At 42.7% G+C, this 18,462-nt stretch overlaps 1 protein-coding gene across 1 annotated transcript in view; it reads left to right on the forward strand.

Annotated features, from left to right (window-relative positions):
- The window catches only part of STK3 (serine/threonine kinase 3), a 157,028-nt gene that overhangs the window by 49,561 nt on the left and 89,005 nt on the right, over nt 1-18,462 (forward strand). The window contains exon 7 of the mRNA XM_072151508.1: nt 12,972-13,109. Within this exon, the coding sequence (XP_072007609.1) occupies nt 12,972-13,109 (138 nt within the window). The remainder of the gene's footprint in view (nt 1-12,971; nt 13,110-18,462) is intronic.

Here is an 18,462-nt window from a genome sequence, read left to right on the forward strand (position 1 = left end):
TATCTGTGCGTTCTTCAGAGCGATAACCCTGTTTAATCTGCGGCTGATTCTCTATTTTATGATGTTAGTAGATCGCGTTACCCTGATCGAAAGATGTTTACGGATCTGGACTGATCTTCTACATAGACGCACCTCGACCCCTGTTATTAGATAAATTGCGTTCACTGCTTTTCATTGCACTGATTTTTATTATGTTTCTTAGTTCAGGTAGGTGGATTACATTATCTGTAATCTCATTCCGAATTCTTAATCTCTCGGTGGTGCGATCAGATCATTTGCAACAATTCTGCTTGCAATTTTCAGAGTTTTATACATCTTTTTACGGTTTAGGCTTGTGTTGTATTATTTATGAGCCACTGATTGTGGCGGTATTTTAATTACCGGGGGGTGCAGTAATATACGACTTGCCGTGAAAGAGCCTGAATATCCTATTTTTTTTTTTCCCCCTGTAAACTAAAGTTATTATAATTACAGCTTAATAAGTTTTACATGCCGGAGGCAGAGCTCTCTCTCTAAACGTGAATGACAGCTGTGGAGATTTAGGTTTCGCCACTGAATGCCTTGCCTTGAGGCTCGCGTTCCCATAACTTTTTTCAGGTGCAGAAGAAACCATTGGCTAATTTGTTATGAAAGTGAAAGAAAAGTTGTTTGATAATTCCGAGGGAAATGTGCCACGGACATCTGTTTGTAATGAGCGTGCGTCCTTTCAGAACCGTACTATGTTACCGGCATGATTGCCGCATGGAAGTTCGCATCCCAGAGAGGGAGTCTGCGGATGACTCCCACTTCCTCTTGCGGGTCATTTTATACATGTCGAAGGTGTTATTAACTCCAAACGGCATGCAACTCCCGCCATCACTGGGCAGAAAACCAGAGCCGACACGGATCGGGGGGAATTATTGGAGAGTGGGTTGAGACTTTTTCTCCAGCTCTCCCTTTATGATGGTCAGTGTATTGGAGAGTACCATGATCACAGCGTGCTTTGTTGTGTTATATATTGCTCTTGAGGCTTCCTACCTCATTAAAGGTGTGGGCTACATTAGTTCTTGGGAAAGTCGTCCTTTTCTTAAAGGGAAAGTAGTCCTTTTTTTAAAGGGAAGCTGTCTCTAGGTTTTACCTTTCTAAACTACCAGGTAGAGTATGAAATTATCTTTCTATAATTCCTACTTTTATGTGAAATCTCATGTTTGCCTGACTTTGGGGGAATATGACTGTTCTCATCCCATTTTGATTCAAGTTTAATGGATGAAGGTATAGTTTCAATCATAAGCCTATATTAGTTGTTCTAACTTTTTGTTCCATGTTAAAGATAAAGATCCTAAAGGGAACTTGCCACCACGGTTCTACCTATGAAGGTAGAATGGGTGGTAGGTGGATGTATGGTACGTGAGGATAGCCCTTTTTAGAGCTAATCCTCACGTCCCCGCAATCTTTTTAAAATCTTTAATATCCTAATATGTAAATTTTCTAGAGTGCCTACTGGGGTGTGGAGTAGCCAGACATAAGGCTACACGTTGCGGCTACTCCACGCCCCAGTAGCCTCTTTGTTCCTCCTACCCAGACACTTCAGCGCGCACAGCTCCTCGTAGCTGCATGCCCTCGTCCAAGAAGCCGGAGTTCTGCGTATGCGCAGTAGCTCCGGCTTCGGAGCAGTGGCCACGCAGCAGAGATCTGGCCGGTCTTTGCATGCGCAGAACTCAGGCTTCTCGGACGAGCTCCATGTAGCTGCGCGCTGAGCTGTCAGGGTACCGACGTGTAGCTTTATGTCCGGCTACTCCACACCCAAGTAGCCACTCTAGAAAATGTACATATTAGGGTATTAAAGATTTTAAAAAGATAGCGGGGATGTGTGGATTAGCTCTAAAAAAGGGCTATCCTCACGTCCCATACAACCACCTACCACCCGTTCTACCTTTATAGGTAGAATCGTGGTGGTAGGTTCCCTTTAAAGAGCTTCTCATTCAGCTTCTGAAGTGACACTACCCTTGCTACCACTAAACTTGACTCCTCTTATGTCAGCAGAAGGGGGGGGGGATTTTTAGTGTGTGGTCACTTGTAGCGCTACTGCCGCGTTTAAAAATCGTATGCCGTTGGCCCTTTGGCCGATTGCATATGCGTTTCTATGGAAACGCAAGCATTCGCTAACCAGAACCCGGTGTCTTGCATTGTTTAACCCCACATTTGATGGTTACGTACTGTTGTACTAGGAAATAAAAGACCTTCAAACAGATAAATACTAGATGACAAGAGCCTCATAATCCAGTCTGCTCTCGCTCTGTTGATGGCATGGTCTAGACCAGGATGAGCGGTACAGGCAGTCCTTGATTTAAAGGGGTTTGCACAGGAAAGAAAATTTGCTGATTTATAATCCCCTGGTGATATTTACACAATAAAGATGATTTTTTAACCCCTTTACTCCGTTTTATTGCGGTTCTAGCTCCTTTAAATCAGTGATGGTCATTGTAAAATCCCAGAGTGAGGAGCCTCTCTAAGCAGACACTTCATGATCCATGTAGTGCTGTGAGATGCTGTGTGCCGACAATGTGCTTAGATTATCAGTTACAGGTTTATTTACACTTTAATTTACCTTCTGAACATTGTACTAGTGTCTGACACATAGAAAGAGAGATGAAACCGATCAGAGATGAGGAGATCCATGAGATGCTTGTTACACACAATGACACGGCTGTGTGGATTTCATTAGTGGGGGGGCTGAAGGCATTTTATTTATGGGGGAGCACTGCTAGGGACATTGCATTAGTGGTGGGGAGCACTGCTGGGAAAATTTGATGGGGCATTTCATTGATAGGATGAGCTCTGCTGGGGATGTTGCTTTGGGGGGCTCAGCTATAGTATAGCTATTTTTTGGGTGGAGGGTTCTGCTGGGGACATTGCATTTGGGGGAAGCACTGCTGGGGACATTGCATTTGGGGGAAGCACTGCTGGGGACATTGCATTTGGGGGAAGCACTGCTGGGGACATTGCATTTGGGGGAAGCACTGCTGGGGGGTCATTTTAAGTGAAAAGCCCATAGACAAAGGGACATTATGGGTGTGTGGGGGTTGCTATAGAAAGAGGTGTATTCTTATGTCCCCTGTAGCCGGCTTGTTAACAAGACATTTAAAGGGGGCTACAGAAAAAGGCGCACTGTAGAGGGGGGCTGCGGGAAAGGGGACATTATATGGGTTGAAGTTAGATATGGAGGGCACACAATTTTTTCTATTTCACTGACCCCCGGAAGAAAATTTATTTGTAGCCGGTCCCTTGATACAAAAAGGTTAGGGGACACTGAAGTACGTAACCCAGGGACTGCCTGGTATTTATTATTTATATACCTGTTCTGATTGTGCATTGTCTAGTTGACTTTTTTTGCTTATAGGCTTGCATACAGGTTTAGCAATATAGCCAGATAGTGAGTTGAGGTGGTCTTCTATACATCAACAGGAAACTATCTTGTTGCACATGCAGCATCATATAACTTCACTATCACTTATATTGTATTCTTCTAGATCTCTGCTCAGTCTGCTCTTAAGAGTAAGTTGCACTTACTAAGATCCTACACAACTTTTCCTTGTGTTGAACTGCACTCTAGACTCCTAGGCATCGGAGTCCTCTTCACTTGTATATATTGCATGTGCCATTCAGTTACCTCTTGTTGGACCATTCAGATTGCCGGTTGTCTAATGCTATAAGTAGTGGGCAAATTAGTTATTTAAATATAGTTACAGATATCCTTAGTTCTGCTACTTTTGTGTGACTTGTTAGTAGTGGTAGGACTGTGTACAATGCATTTATATTCTAGAATTGTAGCTGGACTTGAAACACTATTGTACATAGGTGTGTGAGGTCTAATCCATATACTGCTGCATAGCCTCTCCCTCTGAGTAACTGTTGTAGGATTCAAACAGAAGCTCCTACAGCAGAGGAGAGTGGCTGCGCCACAGTAATGAAGAGCTGTCACACACCAGAGCAACAGAATGCTTTGAATACAGCTACAATTCTGGAATATAAGTGCATTTTCACACATACAAACGTATATTTCTAAAAAAAATCTCCAGGGCTGCTACCAAACTCTGTGTGTAGCTTTGTATGGTCAAAACTACTGACAGATTCTTTGTAATTTGGTGGATATCCCTTGGCACGTTCCACCAGAATTATCTTGTTTTCCAGCATAGTCAATCACGGTTTCCTACCAACATTATAGTTTTCGAGATGCTAATCTAGGGCGTAGCAAACTTTAAATTATCTCCTGGTAGACCCGCTGACCCCTTTTGGCTATAACATCCCTACAACATTGAATAATGACATTACCCAAAATTAGTTCAGCAATTTTACCTAATTAGACGAAGCATTAACAACTTGTAATACGGTAATAGGTCGTGTCCAATCAATTGTCCTTTCATCCCGGGAGAAGAGAGTCTTTGGAATCTCCTGGGTTACACTTCACTGCGGCCCTGCATCGAAACTCATCCCATTTTGTACGAATTGTTTACAAAAACGTAATTTTCTTGGCTAATCAGTTTACTTTTGACGTCCTTAATTGTAATCTACCTTCGTTTTCCGTTTAGCGGTAGTTACGTTGCCTTAGCCAGCGGCAAGTTTGAAGTTTATTAATTCCTTTCACTTTCTTATATGCTTAACCTAGATTATTGCATGGGTATGTTCCGGTCCCTTAGAGTAAGTAGCTTGTGTAAATGTTTAGAAGAAGTGGCTAAATGAAGGTATAAATTGATTACAGTCTTGATTATATTGGCTCGTCTAGCCAGGAATGAGCGCTGGCCACTGTATGACCTAGCCATAGGCAACCTCCGTTTTCTCCCTATATATTTTTTTTTCTCCTGATATTCCTATAGAACTAATTGGCCGGTGTTTACTTTAGTAAATGTCATGTGGACACCGTAGAAAAAAAAAAAAACCAAGTGACCTGCATTGAATTAGCGTAATTGTTAGACAAACAGATCATGACATAGTTTTGGTCTCCTACAGGAAAAGGAGAAAGTTGGAAAGATTTTCGAGTGTGATAAATAGAGACTAAAGATATGAACACGCAGCATGCGTCATGCCTTCATTTTCCTTTCATCTTTTATTTTACATTTTTTAAAATCTGAGCTGCAAAGTTATTTCCTTTGCTAGAAACTTTTTAACTTGGGAAATAGATTTGTTTTCCCTTTTGATAATAGTGATGAGACTAGTTCTGTGCTTTTGATCTTATATTTGGTTAGTAGAAGGAGAGAAGTGGGTTGAAACTATTATGAATTATTGTCCTGTTCTGATGTCGCTTTCGCAATGAGCTTTACTCACAGGCTTGTGCAAATCCTACAGAGAATAAAAGAGGTTATTCTGCGGGTGATCTACTCCTACTTTGACTGGACACTGACTGAGGGAGTTGGGAATAGCCAAGTGGATGTGGGGAACCAGGTCAAATTGTGACCCTAAACCAACTGTAAGTCCTTGTTGACCTGTGGTTTAAAGGAAACCTAGCACTTGAAGTGGCAGGTATAAGAGGGAACTACCGATCACCGAGCGCGCGACCTTGCCCGCGGCTCTCATTCACTTCCTATGTAGCCGCGTGCACGGTCGCGCGCATGGTGCGCCGAGCGCGTACCTCCCTGCGCCGAAGCAGCTTCGGCCATAAAGTTTAAAAAGTGTTTTAAACCGCGATACTGCGGTTTAAAACACTAACAAAAATAATCTCCGGCACCAGCTCAACCTGAGCTGGTGCTCGGTAGTTCCCTCTTATACCTGCCACTTCAAGTGGTAGGTTTCCTTTAAGGTCCGAAATCGACATTTTTTTTTTTTAACTTTACATGGCATAAAAAATAAATTATATACTCATATTTTATACTCGCCAGAAGATCCCGTGCCCATCCCTCCTCTTGTGATGCAGAAAGTGAAGCTTGGATGTTTCCCTGGCTGCACTGCACAAGCGCCAGTTTTGCTTGCAGCATTGTGCACTCGCCAAAAGGTGCGAGGGACGAGGTGAAAAAAAAAACCCAGGAGAAAAACTCCAGGCACCACGAAAATAATTTTTATTTATTCCCTTGTGTAATTGTTGGTTGTCTTAACAAATATACCACCTTCTATCTATCCTTGACCCTTGTTGGGTCTAGTGGAAAAATATGCCAGTGCATTCCTGCACGTTTGTACAGCTCTTCGAAAGATGGAAAATTCTGGAAAAGTCCTGATTATCGGAAAAATTACTTTCTTGCGTTCATTTGCCTCTCGCTGATCGATGGCTCATTTCATCATGTGTAATCTGTACTATCACACCATAATGTTTAAATAGTAATCTATCCTCCCCGATACCCGTGACCGTGTTTCCATAACAGGAGTGTGTTGTCTTTATTGTGTGTCTATGAGAAGATGACTTTACAGCCTTAATTGCGTCATTTATCACATAAAAAAAAAAAAAATAAAATGAAATAAAACCTTTGTACTTTTTTAATAAAAAAGGACACATTTACAGTATGCAGTTAATGGTTGTTAAACTACTGGTTGCCATTGTAAAAATGAGCTACTAGCGTAAGGTTGGGAGTGTTGCAATGGGCGGCTTTTATGGCTTGATACAGAGAGCTGCCTGTCATGTTTATACACCCATAAACAGCCGTCTTATAGCGTTCACTCATCCATAAGCGACAGAAAATCTCTAGCTATGGGAGAAAAAAAAATTCCTACAGTCTTCTCTAAGATGTTGCAAAGTCCTTCGAGTTAACAAGCTCAGAAACTGGTTGTTTTCTTGCAAAAAAGACACCGCACCTGTCGTCAAGGCTTTTACACTTTGACTCCCTATTATACTATGGGACACCCAACCCCAGAAATCCTTTTCTCTGTAGGGCACATACTTCAAAGATTACCCACATTGTAAGTCTCATGTGAGTTTGGGGGTTTCTGTTTCACTTTTCTGTTAAATGCGGTAAAAATCTAGTTTCTGTAATTTTTTTTCTCAAGCATGAGGAGACGGTAGCTCCCTGTGCATGTGACCCTATAGGGAAACATGATGAGACGGTAGCCCTCTGTGCATGTGACCCTATAGGGAAACATGATGAGACAGAAGCCCTCTGTGCATGTGACCCTATAGGGAAGCATGAGGAGACGGTAGCCCCCTGTGCATGTGACCCTATAGGGAAACATGATGAGACGGTAGCCCTCTGTGCATGTGACCCTATAGGGAAACATGATGAGACAGAAGCCCTCTGTGCATGTGACCCTATAGGGAAGCATGATGAGACGGTAGCCCTCTGTGCATGTGACCCTATAGGGAAGCATGATGAGACGGTAGCCCTCTGTGCATGTGACCCTATAGGGAAGCATGATGAGACGGTAGCCCTCTGTGCATGTGACCCTATAGGGAACACAAGGCCACCTTTGCATCTTTACGGCTAAGGTACCTAGCTTCTGTGCTGCTCTCCCATTAAAAGCCGGTAAGAGCTGGGCCTAAAATTATTTATGCAAATTCTAATTGCAGGTGTTTATAGGATTCGGACAAACCCCCTCATACCACTAAAAGGGTATACGTAGTTAAAAAGGAGGATAGGGGTTAACATGGTGATCGTTTGGGGTTGACTTCTGGGTCTTCCACCCGTCAGGAGAATACACCCCACAGCATGGGTGGAGCGGTAGGGGGAAACAGGTGTCCTGCTGCTACATTTATTAGCAGTGGAAATGGGGGAGCACAGCACTTTGTAATTTCCACTACTCCCACTACTTACCGTCTGAGTGTTGAAGATTGCACTTACCTACACTGCAGTACTATCAAATGAAGCAGCAGGACAACTACACTCTTATATCGTGACCCACTAATGAGAACAGGTTCTTTGTTCTCGGGAGTGCTAGCGGTCCTATTCTAGTGATCAGTTGGAACCACAGCAATCAGACCCTCGCCGATCAGCTTGTTGTGCCCTAACCTAGGAAAGGGGAGTATTTGCTAGTGTGGTTCAACCTCATCACTTTGCAGTGGTGGTCTCTTGCAGTATATGTAAAATTGCGCTGATATCATCTACACTCAGAAGTGATCAATTGCCTAGCAGTTTCATTATGGCAGGCATAAAATCATATTCAATATCAGGAAGATGAAAAATACATGTTAAATGGTTTTCATTTTTATTAATAATTCATAAAGGGCCCCCGCTGTGCCTTTGTTGAAAAGTGCAATTCAGGTGTCCCAGCTTAAATCTGCCTCTTCCCACCAGTAAAATCGCTCACCAAACAGGTTTTTTTCTGCCTTTGTCTGTTGGCTCCGCCTATCACCACTTGGCTCCACCCATCACAGGGTGTGTGAAATAGTGACAAGATCTGCAGTTTCCTACACCGTGCTCACTGCTAAATACACCATGCTGTGGGAGGGGCAACTTTCTGGTAAGGACAGGAAGTGGACAAGGAGAGGACTTCCTGTCTGCTCAGGCCGAGATCTGAAATTCTTCAGCACTCAAAAATTGGTTAGAAAAAGTTTTACTTTCATTATACGGATTGATAAGAGAACAGAGATGCAGATTCAATAAAAAGTTGGAAAAGACCTAAACGTTTCGAACTATATGAAGAGTTCTTTGAATGGAGATCATGACTAGTTACTTGTATAGTTTGAAACACTTGGGTCTTTTCCTACTTTTTATTGGATCTGCATCTGTTTTCTCTTTTTAAATTATATAATAAGAGAAGTTTTTTAATGAATTTTTGAGTTCTGGAAGGTCCCATTTTTTTCCTGTTCGTATATAGCAATTAAGGAATCGGGAGAATGCTCTCGACAGTGTTCTTCCACTTGGGTACAGTTGTAATCCAGGAGAGAGTTTACTTTTTTGAGATTTTACCTTTTATGCTTTGGTACAAAATACAAAATCCAAAGGTGGGATTTCCCTTGGTACCATTATGTGCCGTCCTTCTCGCTGATAACATTTATGGCTCATAGAGATTGATTGCCGTGATTGACAATTTTAGTAGCTGGTGACAAGTTTATGTAATAAAGAAGCTGTTCTATAGTAAACTTCGGTCCATATTTTCTTTTCGTTATACAATCTCTATGTTACAGGTGTTATGTTAAAGGCGCTTTATATTGAAACTTTCTGCCATTACTTTTAGACCCTTCAACAAAAATGGGACTCATTAGATTCATAGTGTGCCGGTTTGGAACTTCATATAGGTCAAGAAGGCTCATTCTTGTCCATTGTCTTAAAATGTGTTATCTGTGCGCACTTAAGTTCTGGAAAACTGCTGGGGATTGGCAGGTGTATGGAAATTTTTATAGGTGTTGGCCGCTCTTTTACATAACTTGCTCATGTTTTGGATAATCTCTGCGAGTTTATAAAGTTATTCAGTATTCCTGCTACTTACTTTTGTGCTGTGTGCGGACTCTCTGTGATTCTTTGTTTACATCTCTGAGCTCTGTTGAATAGGAGGAGTTGCAGCAGGAGAACTCCTCACAGAACCTGCTCCCCTCTTCCTGGGTCTGTTCGTGAGGACGGACAGTGAAAAGAGAGATGCAGCGGGAGATGCCATGAAGATGTGCTGGAGCAGTGGCAGCTATGTATATATGCAGAGGGAATTTAAAAAAAAAAAATCTAATATTTAGAAGGTGGATTTCTAAAAACCAAAAAACGATTGGTGCATTGTGGTTCCTGCTCTGCATCGCTGACCAGTCATGAAACATTTATGTGTTGTTTCAGACCAGTAAAACTTTTAAGAGTGAGAAAATATTGTCATTTCTGGTGTATAAAACCCATCGCCTCATGGAATCCTAGTAAAGATATAAGACTGAGCTGTTACATCACAAGTTGTTCTATGTCCCATAACTGAAAAGCAAACTTTTCACTGCAACGAGGCCGTTTGTCTGGAGGTGAAGAGATCGCAGATGTCTGAGTTTTTTCTCCTTTAAGCTGTGTGCAAAGAAAATGAGGAATGAGCCTGTCTCTGTCAACATGACCGAGCTTACATCCCAGCTCTTCCCCAGATAAGATAATGGTTAATGCTGTTACTGGGGACTTTATCCTGTAATTCCTTCTTATGTCTAAGCTTCTGTTTCTTCTCTTTATCCAAACAAAGTGCTGACTAGAGAAATATTTGCAGTAGTTATTTTTTATGAAGGGAGATGAGATAAGGCGATAAACTTCTCCTATGGGGCTTTTCGAGTTCATCGGGCAGAATATTTACTGCTGCAGAGTGTTTATAGAGGAAAGGCGCTGAGCTCGACCTGTCATAGCCATGCATAGCCGGCCGTAGCCATGCATAGCCGGCCGTAGCCATGCATAGCCGGCCGTAGCCATGCATAGCCGGCCGTAGCCATGCATAGCCGGCCGTAGCCATGCATAGCCGGCCGTAGCCATGCATAGCCGGCCGTAGCCATGCATAGCCGGCCGTAGCCATGCATAGCCGGCCGTAGCCATGCATAGCCGGCCGTAGCCATGCATAGCCGGCCGTAGCCATGCATAGCCGGCCGTAGCCATGCATAGCCGGCCGTAGCCATGCATAGCCGGCCGTAGCCATGCATAGCCGGCCGTAGCCATGCATAGCCGGCCGTAGCCATGCATAGCCGGCCGTAGCCATGCATAGCCGGCCGTAGCCATGCATAGCCGGCCGTAGCCATGCATAGCCGGCCGTAGCCATGCATAGCCCGCCGTAGCCATGCATAGCCGGCCGTAGCCATGCATAGCCGGCCGTAGCCATGCATAGCCCGCCGTAGCCATGCATAGCCCGCCGTAGCCATGCATAGCCCGCCGTAGCCATGCATAGCCCGCCGTAGCCATGCATAGCCCGCCGTAGCCATGCATAGCCCGCCGTAGCCATGCATAGCCCGCCGTAGCCATGCATAGCCCGCCGTAGCCATGCATAGCCCGCCGTAGCCATGCATAGCCCGCCGTAGCCATGCATAGCCCGCCGTAGCCATGCATAGCCCGCCGTAGCATAAACTTATCCAACCTACAGAAATGGGGGAGGGGGGGGGCGTCTGTACTATTATGTAATGTCCTAATTATATCTTTGGGAATTGTTTAATAACACCAGAATTAATAGCGTGACACGTCTCGTAGCCTCGGCAGTGTCGTGAGTAAAGTGTCTTTCAGTCTCTAATCGCTAATACGACTATTGATTTGATAAGCTTCAGTGCTGCTGTATATTGATTCGGAGGGGAAGGTGGTGGATCTTCCCATACCGGAGCTGTACTGAGGAGACAGCCTGAATAATATACAGCCTCTCATAATACTGCACGCACAGAGAAGATGCTGGGGCCGGAGATAAGGCAGGTTAAAGTTTTGGCATTTGATTGCTACTGAATAACCATTATATTTCATTTCAGATCATCAAGAGATTAAGATACGACCGAGGTACTAAAGGTCATAGAGAGATTGCTGCCTTCAAGGACGGCAGTGCAGGCGATGGTGTGAGACTATAGTAGTCAGCTGCCAAGCCATAAAAAGAGTGAAAAATGCAAATTATCATAGTAATACTTTAAGGCAATTTTCACAGTTCTTTCCTGCATTTTTCTTGAAAGTGTAGATGCTATTTTTTCTTTTCATTTCTTTTTAGGTGTAAATAGAAATATTGTTTATAACTTTTTATCCTACAGTCTGTTTTCTTCAAGGCAGTTTCTCGGTCATTTATCCAGAAGGATAAACATCAAAATTTGTGCACCCCCTAAATTTGAAAGGTCATATTACACCTCCTCCTACAAACTCCTAAAGCACACCTCAGTTGCTGCATAGCCTCCTAATACACACCTCAGCCTTTGCATAGCCAACTAATACTCGCCTTCACCTCTGCACAACCTCCTAATACACACTTCAGCTGCTGCACAACCTCCTAATACACACCTCGTCTGCTGCACAACCTCCAAATACACACCTCGGCTGCTGCACAACCTCCAAATACACACCTCGGCTGCTGCACAACCTCCAAATACACACCCCAGCTGCTTCACAACCTCCGAATACACACCTCAGCTGCTTCACAACCTCCGAATACACACCTCAGCTGCTTCACAACCTCAGAATACACACCTCGGTTGCTGCACAACCTCCGAATACACACCTCGATCCTGCATAACTTCCTAATACACACCTCAGCGGCTTCACAACCTCCTAATATTCTCCTTAGACTCTTTACAGCCAACTAATATGCCCAGCCTCTGTACAATCTCTTAATACGAACCTCAGCCTCTGCATTTAGGACACATGTAGACATACTTGCACACAAACACTATTTTCATACACACGGACACATTCATGCACTTCAGCAAACATTTATCTTCACACACCTACACATGTTTCTCACAAATACGTTCCCACAGTGCCATCCCAAAGTCCGTCATGCATGCAGTCTTCTCAGAAGACAGAGGGGTTCACAGGCATCACTGCTTCCCCTTCCTGTGCAGTCAGAGACCTACACTCACTCTCCTGTACCCGGCCCCCTCCTCTCTCCTCTGACCCGACTGCTGCAGGAGAGAAGAGAGGGGTTCAGGCTGTGCATGCCCCTCCCAATACCATAAATGACCCTGATTTTCCTCTACTTCTTGATCCTTCTCTTTTTGAGTGAAATAAAAAGTGCCAGAGAACAAAATCATCTGTCTTCTCCATGTGCGGTCTCTGGGAGACACCGTAGCGTTAGTTTCCAACTTCCAAACTACCGTACTAATATATAACTCATAAAAAGACTATGACGAAGAACATAACAGCTTGAAATGCGTCAGCATGTGGTGGTGCCACCATGTTTTTAAAGGATTTCAATCGAACCATGTTTTACTGCTACAAATTTTGGAATTATTTTTGCCTGGAAGCTGGACGAAAATATTTGCTTTTTCTCAAAAATAATTTAGAGTTCAGTTCATGGAATGGCCATGAATGGGGTTCTTGCTCATATCCGCACATCAACTTATCATGAAAAGTGATCTTTGTGTTAAGGGCGGCTATATAAGTGATGTTTTGCTTTACATCTACTTGTGTATATTACATTACATTGCCTTTTAATGGTATATTATTTCTGTATTACAGGCTATATTCATGATTCCCACAAATCCTCCTCCTACCTTCAGAAAACCTGAGTTGTGGTCGGATGAATTTACTGATTTTGTGAAGAAATGTCTGGTGAAGAACCCAGAGCAGAGAGCCACAGCTACCCAGCTTCTACAGGTACCGACTCTTTCCCCAAGATGTCATGTGTGTCTATTATTTATATACTCCAAATGTCTTATAACTCATACTCTTTAACACAAGTCAGATACAGGGATTTTCCAATTTATTCATGTCTTGGTTATTGCTACTCAGCTCAACTCAGCCGATAAAAAACAAAAAACTGAGCAGCAGTTACCTAGTTCGGCCACTAGGGCTACATTCATATCTTGTTGTGAGGGTTCTTGAGATATCCTTACAACTGAGTGATAGGTTGCCTAGACTGTGGGATACGTCGTTCCAATTACACTCCTTCCCCTGAAAGTGGGAGCAGGGGACACCGGCAGCCGTTGATTGGCTGTTGCCTATATCCAGCTTGTCTTTGTGTGATGTAACTCTCCTTGTCTTGAGATCTCGCCGAGTGTACGCTCAGCAGAGGTCAGGATAGATGCCTTACAGTTGCATTCGTCCAGCTAAGTGTCTACTCAGCAGCTTTGAGACAGAAGACATTACAGGTACTGACCATAATACTGAGCAATACAGGTACTGACCACAGATAGAGAAAACATCCGCAAAATGAAAATTACCAATCACATACCGTATTTTTCGGACTATAAGAACAGTATACTATATGAACAGTACTTACAGACAACAGCTGCCTTGAACTGTGCACAGGTCTGCCACCTGCTGGTCATTCATCCTTATAATCAGGTGCGCCTTATACTCTGGTGCGCCTTATATATGAACCTAGACGTTTTAGCAGGCATAAATTGATGGTGCGCCTTACACTCCGGTGCGTCTTATAGCCCCAAAAAATACTGTAATTGCCTGAACACAATCTGGACCACAGATTTCTCCAAAATTTGTCTAAAGGAAGTCTACACTTACTAATAGATCCAGGCATCGTGACTGTACCACTATTTAAATAATGCTAATGAGCATGGAGCACTCTGGGAGATGTTACCAGAGCCCCTCAGTGCTGCAGATACACTGTTTCCCCTACTGGTCCCTCAGCACTTCCCACCTCCCTCTGTGTCATTTAACCGGTTCGCGACCGCCCGCCGTGTATACACCGATCGCAGGTGTTTTCACAGCGCTGGCTGCCGGCAAAGCTGCCGGCAGCCTCAAACAGATAGCGGCGCATGAGCGGAGCGATCCGTCTCCATGGTAGCCTCGGGTCTTCCGAAGACCCGAGGCTATTTCGTTTTAACCCCTTCATTACAATGTGCTGATAGCACATTGTAATGAATGAGGAAGAAAATCCCCATATACTGCCATACTGTAGTATGGCAGTATATGATAGGATCAATCAGACAACCTAGGGTTAAAGTACCCTAGGGAGTCTGAAAAATAGTATAAATAAAAATAAAAAAAAGTTTAAAAAAAAAAAATAATAATAAAAAAACCTAAAATTTCAAATCACCCCCCTTTCCCTAGAACTGACATAAATATAAATAAACAGTAAAAATCATAAACACATCAGGTATCGACGCGTCTGAAAATGCCCGATCTATCAAAATATGATAACGTTTTTTCAATGCGTTTAACCCCGTAACGGAAAATAGCGCCCAAAGTCGAAAATTGCACTTTTTTGCCATTTTGAAAAATCTAAAAAAATCTATAAAAAGTGATCAAAAGGTCGTACAGTCCTAAAAATGATATCATTGAACATATTATCAAATTTCGCAAAAAATGACACAACCCACAGCTCCGTACACCATAGTATAAAAAAGTTATTAGCGCCAGAAGTTGGCAAAATCAAAAAAATTATTTTTGTACAGGAGGTTTTAATTTTTGTAAATGTATGAAAACATTATAAAACCTATACAAATTTGGTATTCCCTTAATCGTACCGACCCAAAGAATAAAGTAGACATGTCATTTGCGGCGCTCAATGAAAGACGTAATATCCAAGCCCACAAGAAAATGGCGCAAATGCGTTTTTTCACCATTTTCATTGCATTTGGAATTTTTTTCCCGCTTCCGAGTACATGGCATGGAATATTTAATACCATTACTATGAAGTGCAATTTGTTACGCAGAAAACAAGCCATCACACAGCTCTTTACGTGTAAAAATAAAAAAGTTATAGATTTTTGAAGGTGGGGAGTGAAAAATGGACATGAAAAAACAGGAAAGGCCCCGGTCCTTAACCGGTTAATTTCACTGCAGCACAGGAAGTTTCAGCACACAATTGAGCATTCTGTGAATCTGCAGCACAGAGGGGCTCTGGTAACAAACCAAGGAGCCCTTCAGACTCATTAGCATAATTTTAGAAGTTGATTTTGGAAGGAGGCCATGGATAACAAATATAAGAAGATTACCACAATCATGGTGCCTGGATCTATAAGTAAGTATCCCTGGTATATCATGATGGATTTTGATGGTAGATTTCCTTTAATGTTAAGGTGCGCTTTAAAATAACCAGTCCTCAAAGTACAACATTATGTTCTCCATAAGGAACAATATATGTAATTTTTCCTTTTAGTTATTTGTACCGTGCATGTTCTCTCTCTAGTTGCTGATGATTTACACACTTTTATTAGTGTTGTTATGAAACGCGTTGGTTTACCACCTCTTTGTTGCTGATGGCTGTTTGTTTGTACTGTTATTACAGCCTGTTCACTAATCAGGATTGTAATTCTAACGTTGATTTCCTAGTAATGTGGACTTTAAAAGTGTTTTGTGCGTTTTATTGAGTAATAAAGCAAATCACTACTATTGACTATATGGTTATGACTCTCTGAGAATACGCATTCCTGCTTACTGGATTGTGTAGCCGTGCAGTTTACTGGGACAATTATTTTAATTCTTCAGTGTTTTTTTTTTTTTCCCTCTTCTTACGTGTTATACAACACGCTTCACTTTGTATGTAAATCTTTAAACCCTATCACGACTCTCGATCCCTGTGATCGCCAGAACTGGAAACTACAAATTGTGATGCCATAACTTCTGCCATCAGCTCGTCCTGTGACCGGTCCCACAAGTCCTATAGCAATCTATGGAGCATAGAACAAAAATGGAGTCAGTCATTTATCCCCAGGATAAATCTCCTTTATGGTGAGGCTAGATGGGATTTATGACTAACTGACGCATTTCAGACCTATTAAAGTCCTTAGTCATAGATCCTATGACTAAGGACCTTAATAGGACTGAAATGTGTCAGATAGCACTTCACACTCTCTTGACTTTATATTTTTAGTGCTTCTTATACTGAATCAATAAAGAAAATTGCATGTTTTTAACCAAACAGTGAGTGCTGACCCACTTCGTTGTGTGCATATTATGGAGTGTGAAGGGCGTCTCTTGGAGTCGTGCACCTGGGGTAGAGCGGCTCCATACTTTTCTCAAAAGTGAACATCCAGTTATTGATGTGCTCACTATGCTGTGATGCATTCTCACATATAGTATCTTGTTTACCCCTCCGTGCTGTAGCTTCACAGGCTGTTACACTGTGCAGGAGCACCCACCTCCCACCGTCTGCTGCAGTGAGATTACATCAGGCAGAGGTGGGTGTAAGTAGTGAGGGAGCAGGGCAGGGGAATACAGTGTAACAGCCTGTGAAGCACAAAGTAGCTCACTAGCACCCCCCAAAACTCTTCAGGCTCATTAGCATAATTTTAAAAGTTGATTTTAGAAGGAAGCAGGACATGGGTAACCATTATAAGGAGATTACCGCAGTCACAGAGTCTGCATCTATGCTTTATTTTGATGGTAGATTTCCTTTATGAATGCACAAAAACAATACCCATCTAGTGACCTCAATAGGGGACCCCCCTCCCACTTCTATCTATGTTCACTAGTGTAAAACTAACTAGTGCAAAGAATTGGGAGTTATCACTTAAAGGAAATCGGAATCAAGTATGATCAACCAGAACCACTTACTTATAGATCCAGGCACCGCGACTGTGCTAATCTTATATTTGTTATGCATGGCCTCCTTCCTTCTAAAATCTATGTTTAAAATTATGCTAATGTGCCTGAATGGCTCTGGGAGTGTAACACCCTCTATGCTGCAGCCACACAGGCTGTTACACTGAACAACCCACCTTCCCCACCATGTGAAATTATGGCAAACAGAGGGAGGGGTGAAATACTAAAAGAACAGAGGGGAGGTTGAGACTGTGTAACACCCTGTGAAGCTGCTTGTAACCCCATACAGTCTAATTAGCATAATTTTATAAATAGTATTAGAAGAATTTAGGGCATGGATAATAAATATGAGAAGATACCACAGTCACGGCTCCTGGATCTATGAGTAATGTCCCTGGTTTATCCTAATAGTAGATTTCTTTAAAATCTATCAGTGTGCCTGTAAGTAAGTGTTATGGGGCAGATATTTTACACAAAGTAATTTTGTGCTTACATTTTTACAATTGAATATTCCATAGTAATGATGTAATTCTAATTGGATCAGTTTATCAGTTTTTGCATATTTATTATGAACCAAAGCCTGGTGAGACTAGGCATAGATCAGGTATAATGGTGCACAGGTATATTAGGTATAACTTGCACAAGATCTAGGTCTTCCACCACTTTTGGTATTGGGGTCACAATAACTGATGAAATGACTGAGATGTGAACTGGTTCTTATAAGATTTATGTAATTATTAGAACTTTCGTAAAGTGCATTGTGCTGATGGATCGCTACAACGGGTCGGTAGATCTCTACATTCACCAAGCCATTATAATGTGTAATAATATATAGTAAAAGAATACACTGCTGAAATGATACAGTGCTTAACTAGTGTGTAATAAAAGTAATGACACCATAAATCACCTAGAAATGAATGTTATACAAAGTCGTTTAAGTAACCAACGAAATGTACTAACCTCAAACCCGCCTGTACAATTTTACTTATGTACAACTGTGTCTATGTATGTATAAGGCTCCCCTGCACATGTCTACAAATGGGGGTCTGTGAGCTAGCTGCCATTTTTTGGCTGCCATTTTGGTTGCCATGTCTGAGCCAGGTGGCCACACCGCGAAACGACCGCTCAGCTCCCTTTGGAGAGGGGAGGTTTGAGCAACGCCCACCACCACCTCCTCCACCCGGCCTGTGATGGCAGGGGGCTCCGATGAACCCCCAAATGAACAGTGCAGATTGTTGGACATTCGCCTCCTGCTCTTTTCATCTCTGTGGCACTGATGGAGGTAGCTGAGCTCACTACTTGCAAATGTAGCAGCTCTGCACAAGTCTTGCCTGTCGGTACAGTCATTTGGGGCACAACGGAGCCTTGCCTTTGTGACCAATGGGTTGTCTGAACACTGGGACCCCACCAGTCAACAGTTTTTAATAGGGAAGAGCTTGATGTGGCTGGACAACCCCTTTAAAGGGTACCGGTCAACACATTTTCACAAATATAGCTAGTG

This window comes from Engystomops pustulosus, chromosome 5 (assembly GCF_040894005.1).
Source record: "Engystomops pustulosus chromosome 5, aEngPut4.maternal, whole genome shotgun sequence".
Lineage (NCBI taxonomy): Eukaryota > Metazoa > Chordata > Amphibia > Anura > Leptodactylidae > Engystomops > Engystomops pustulosus.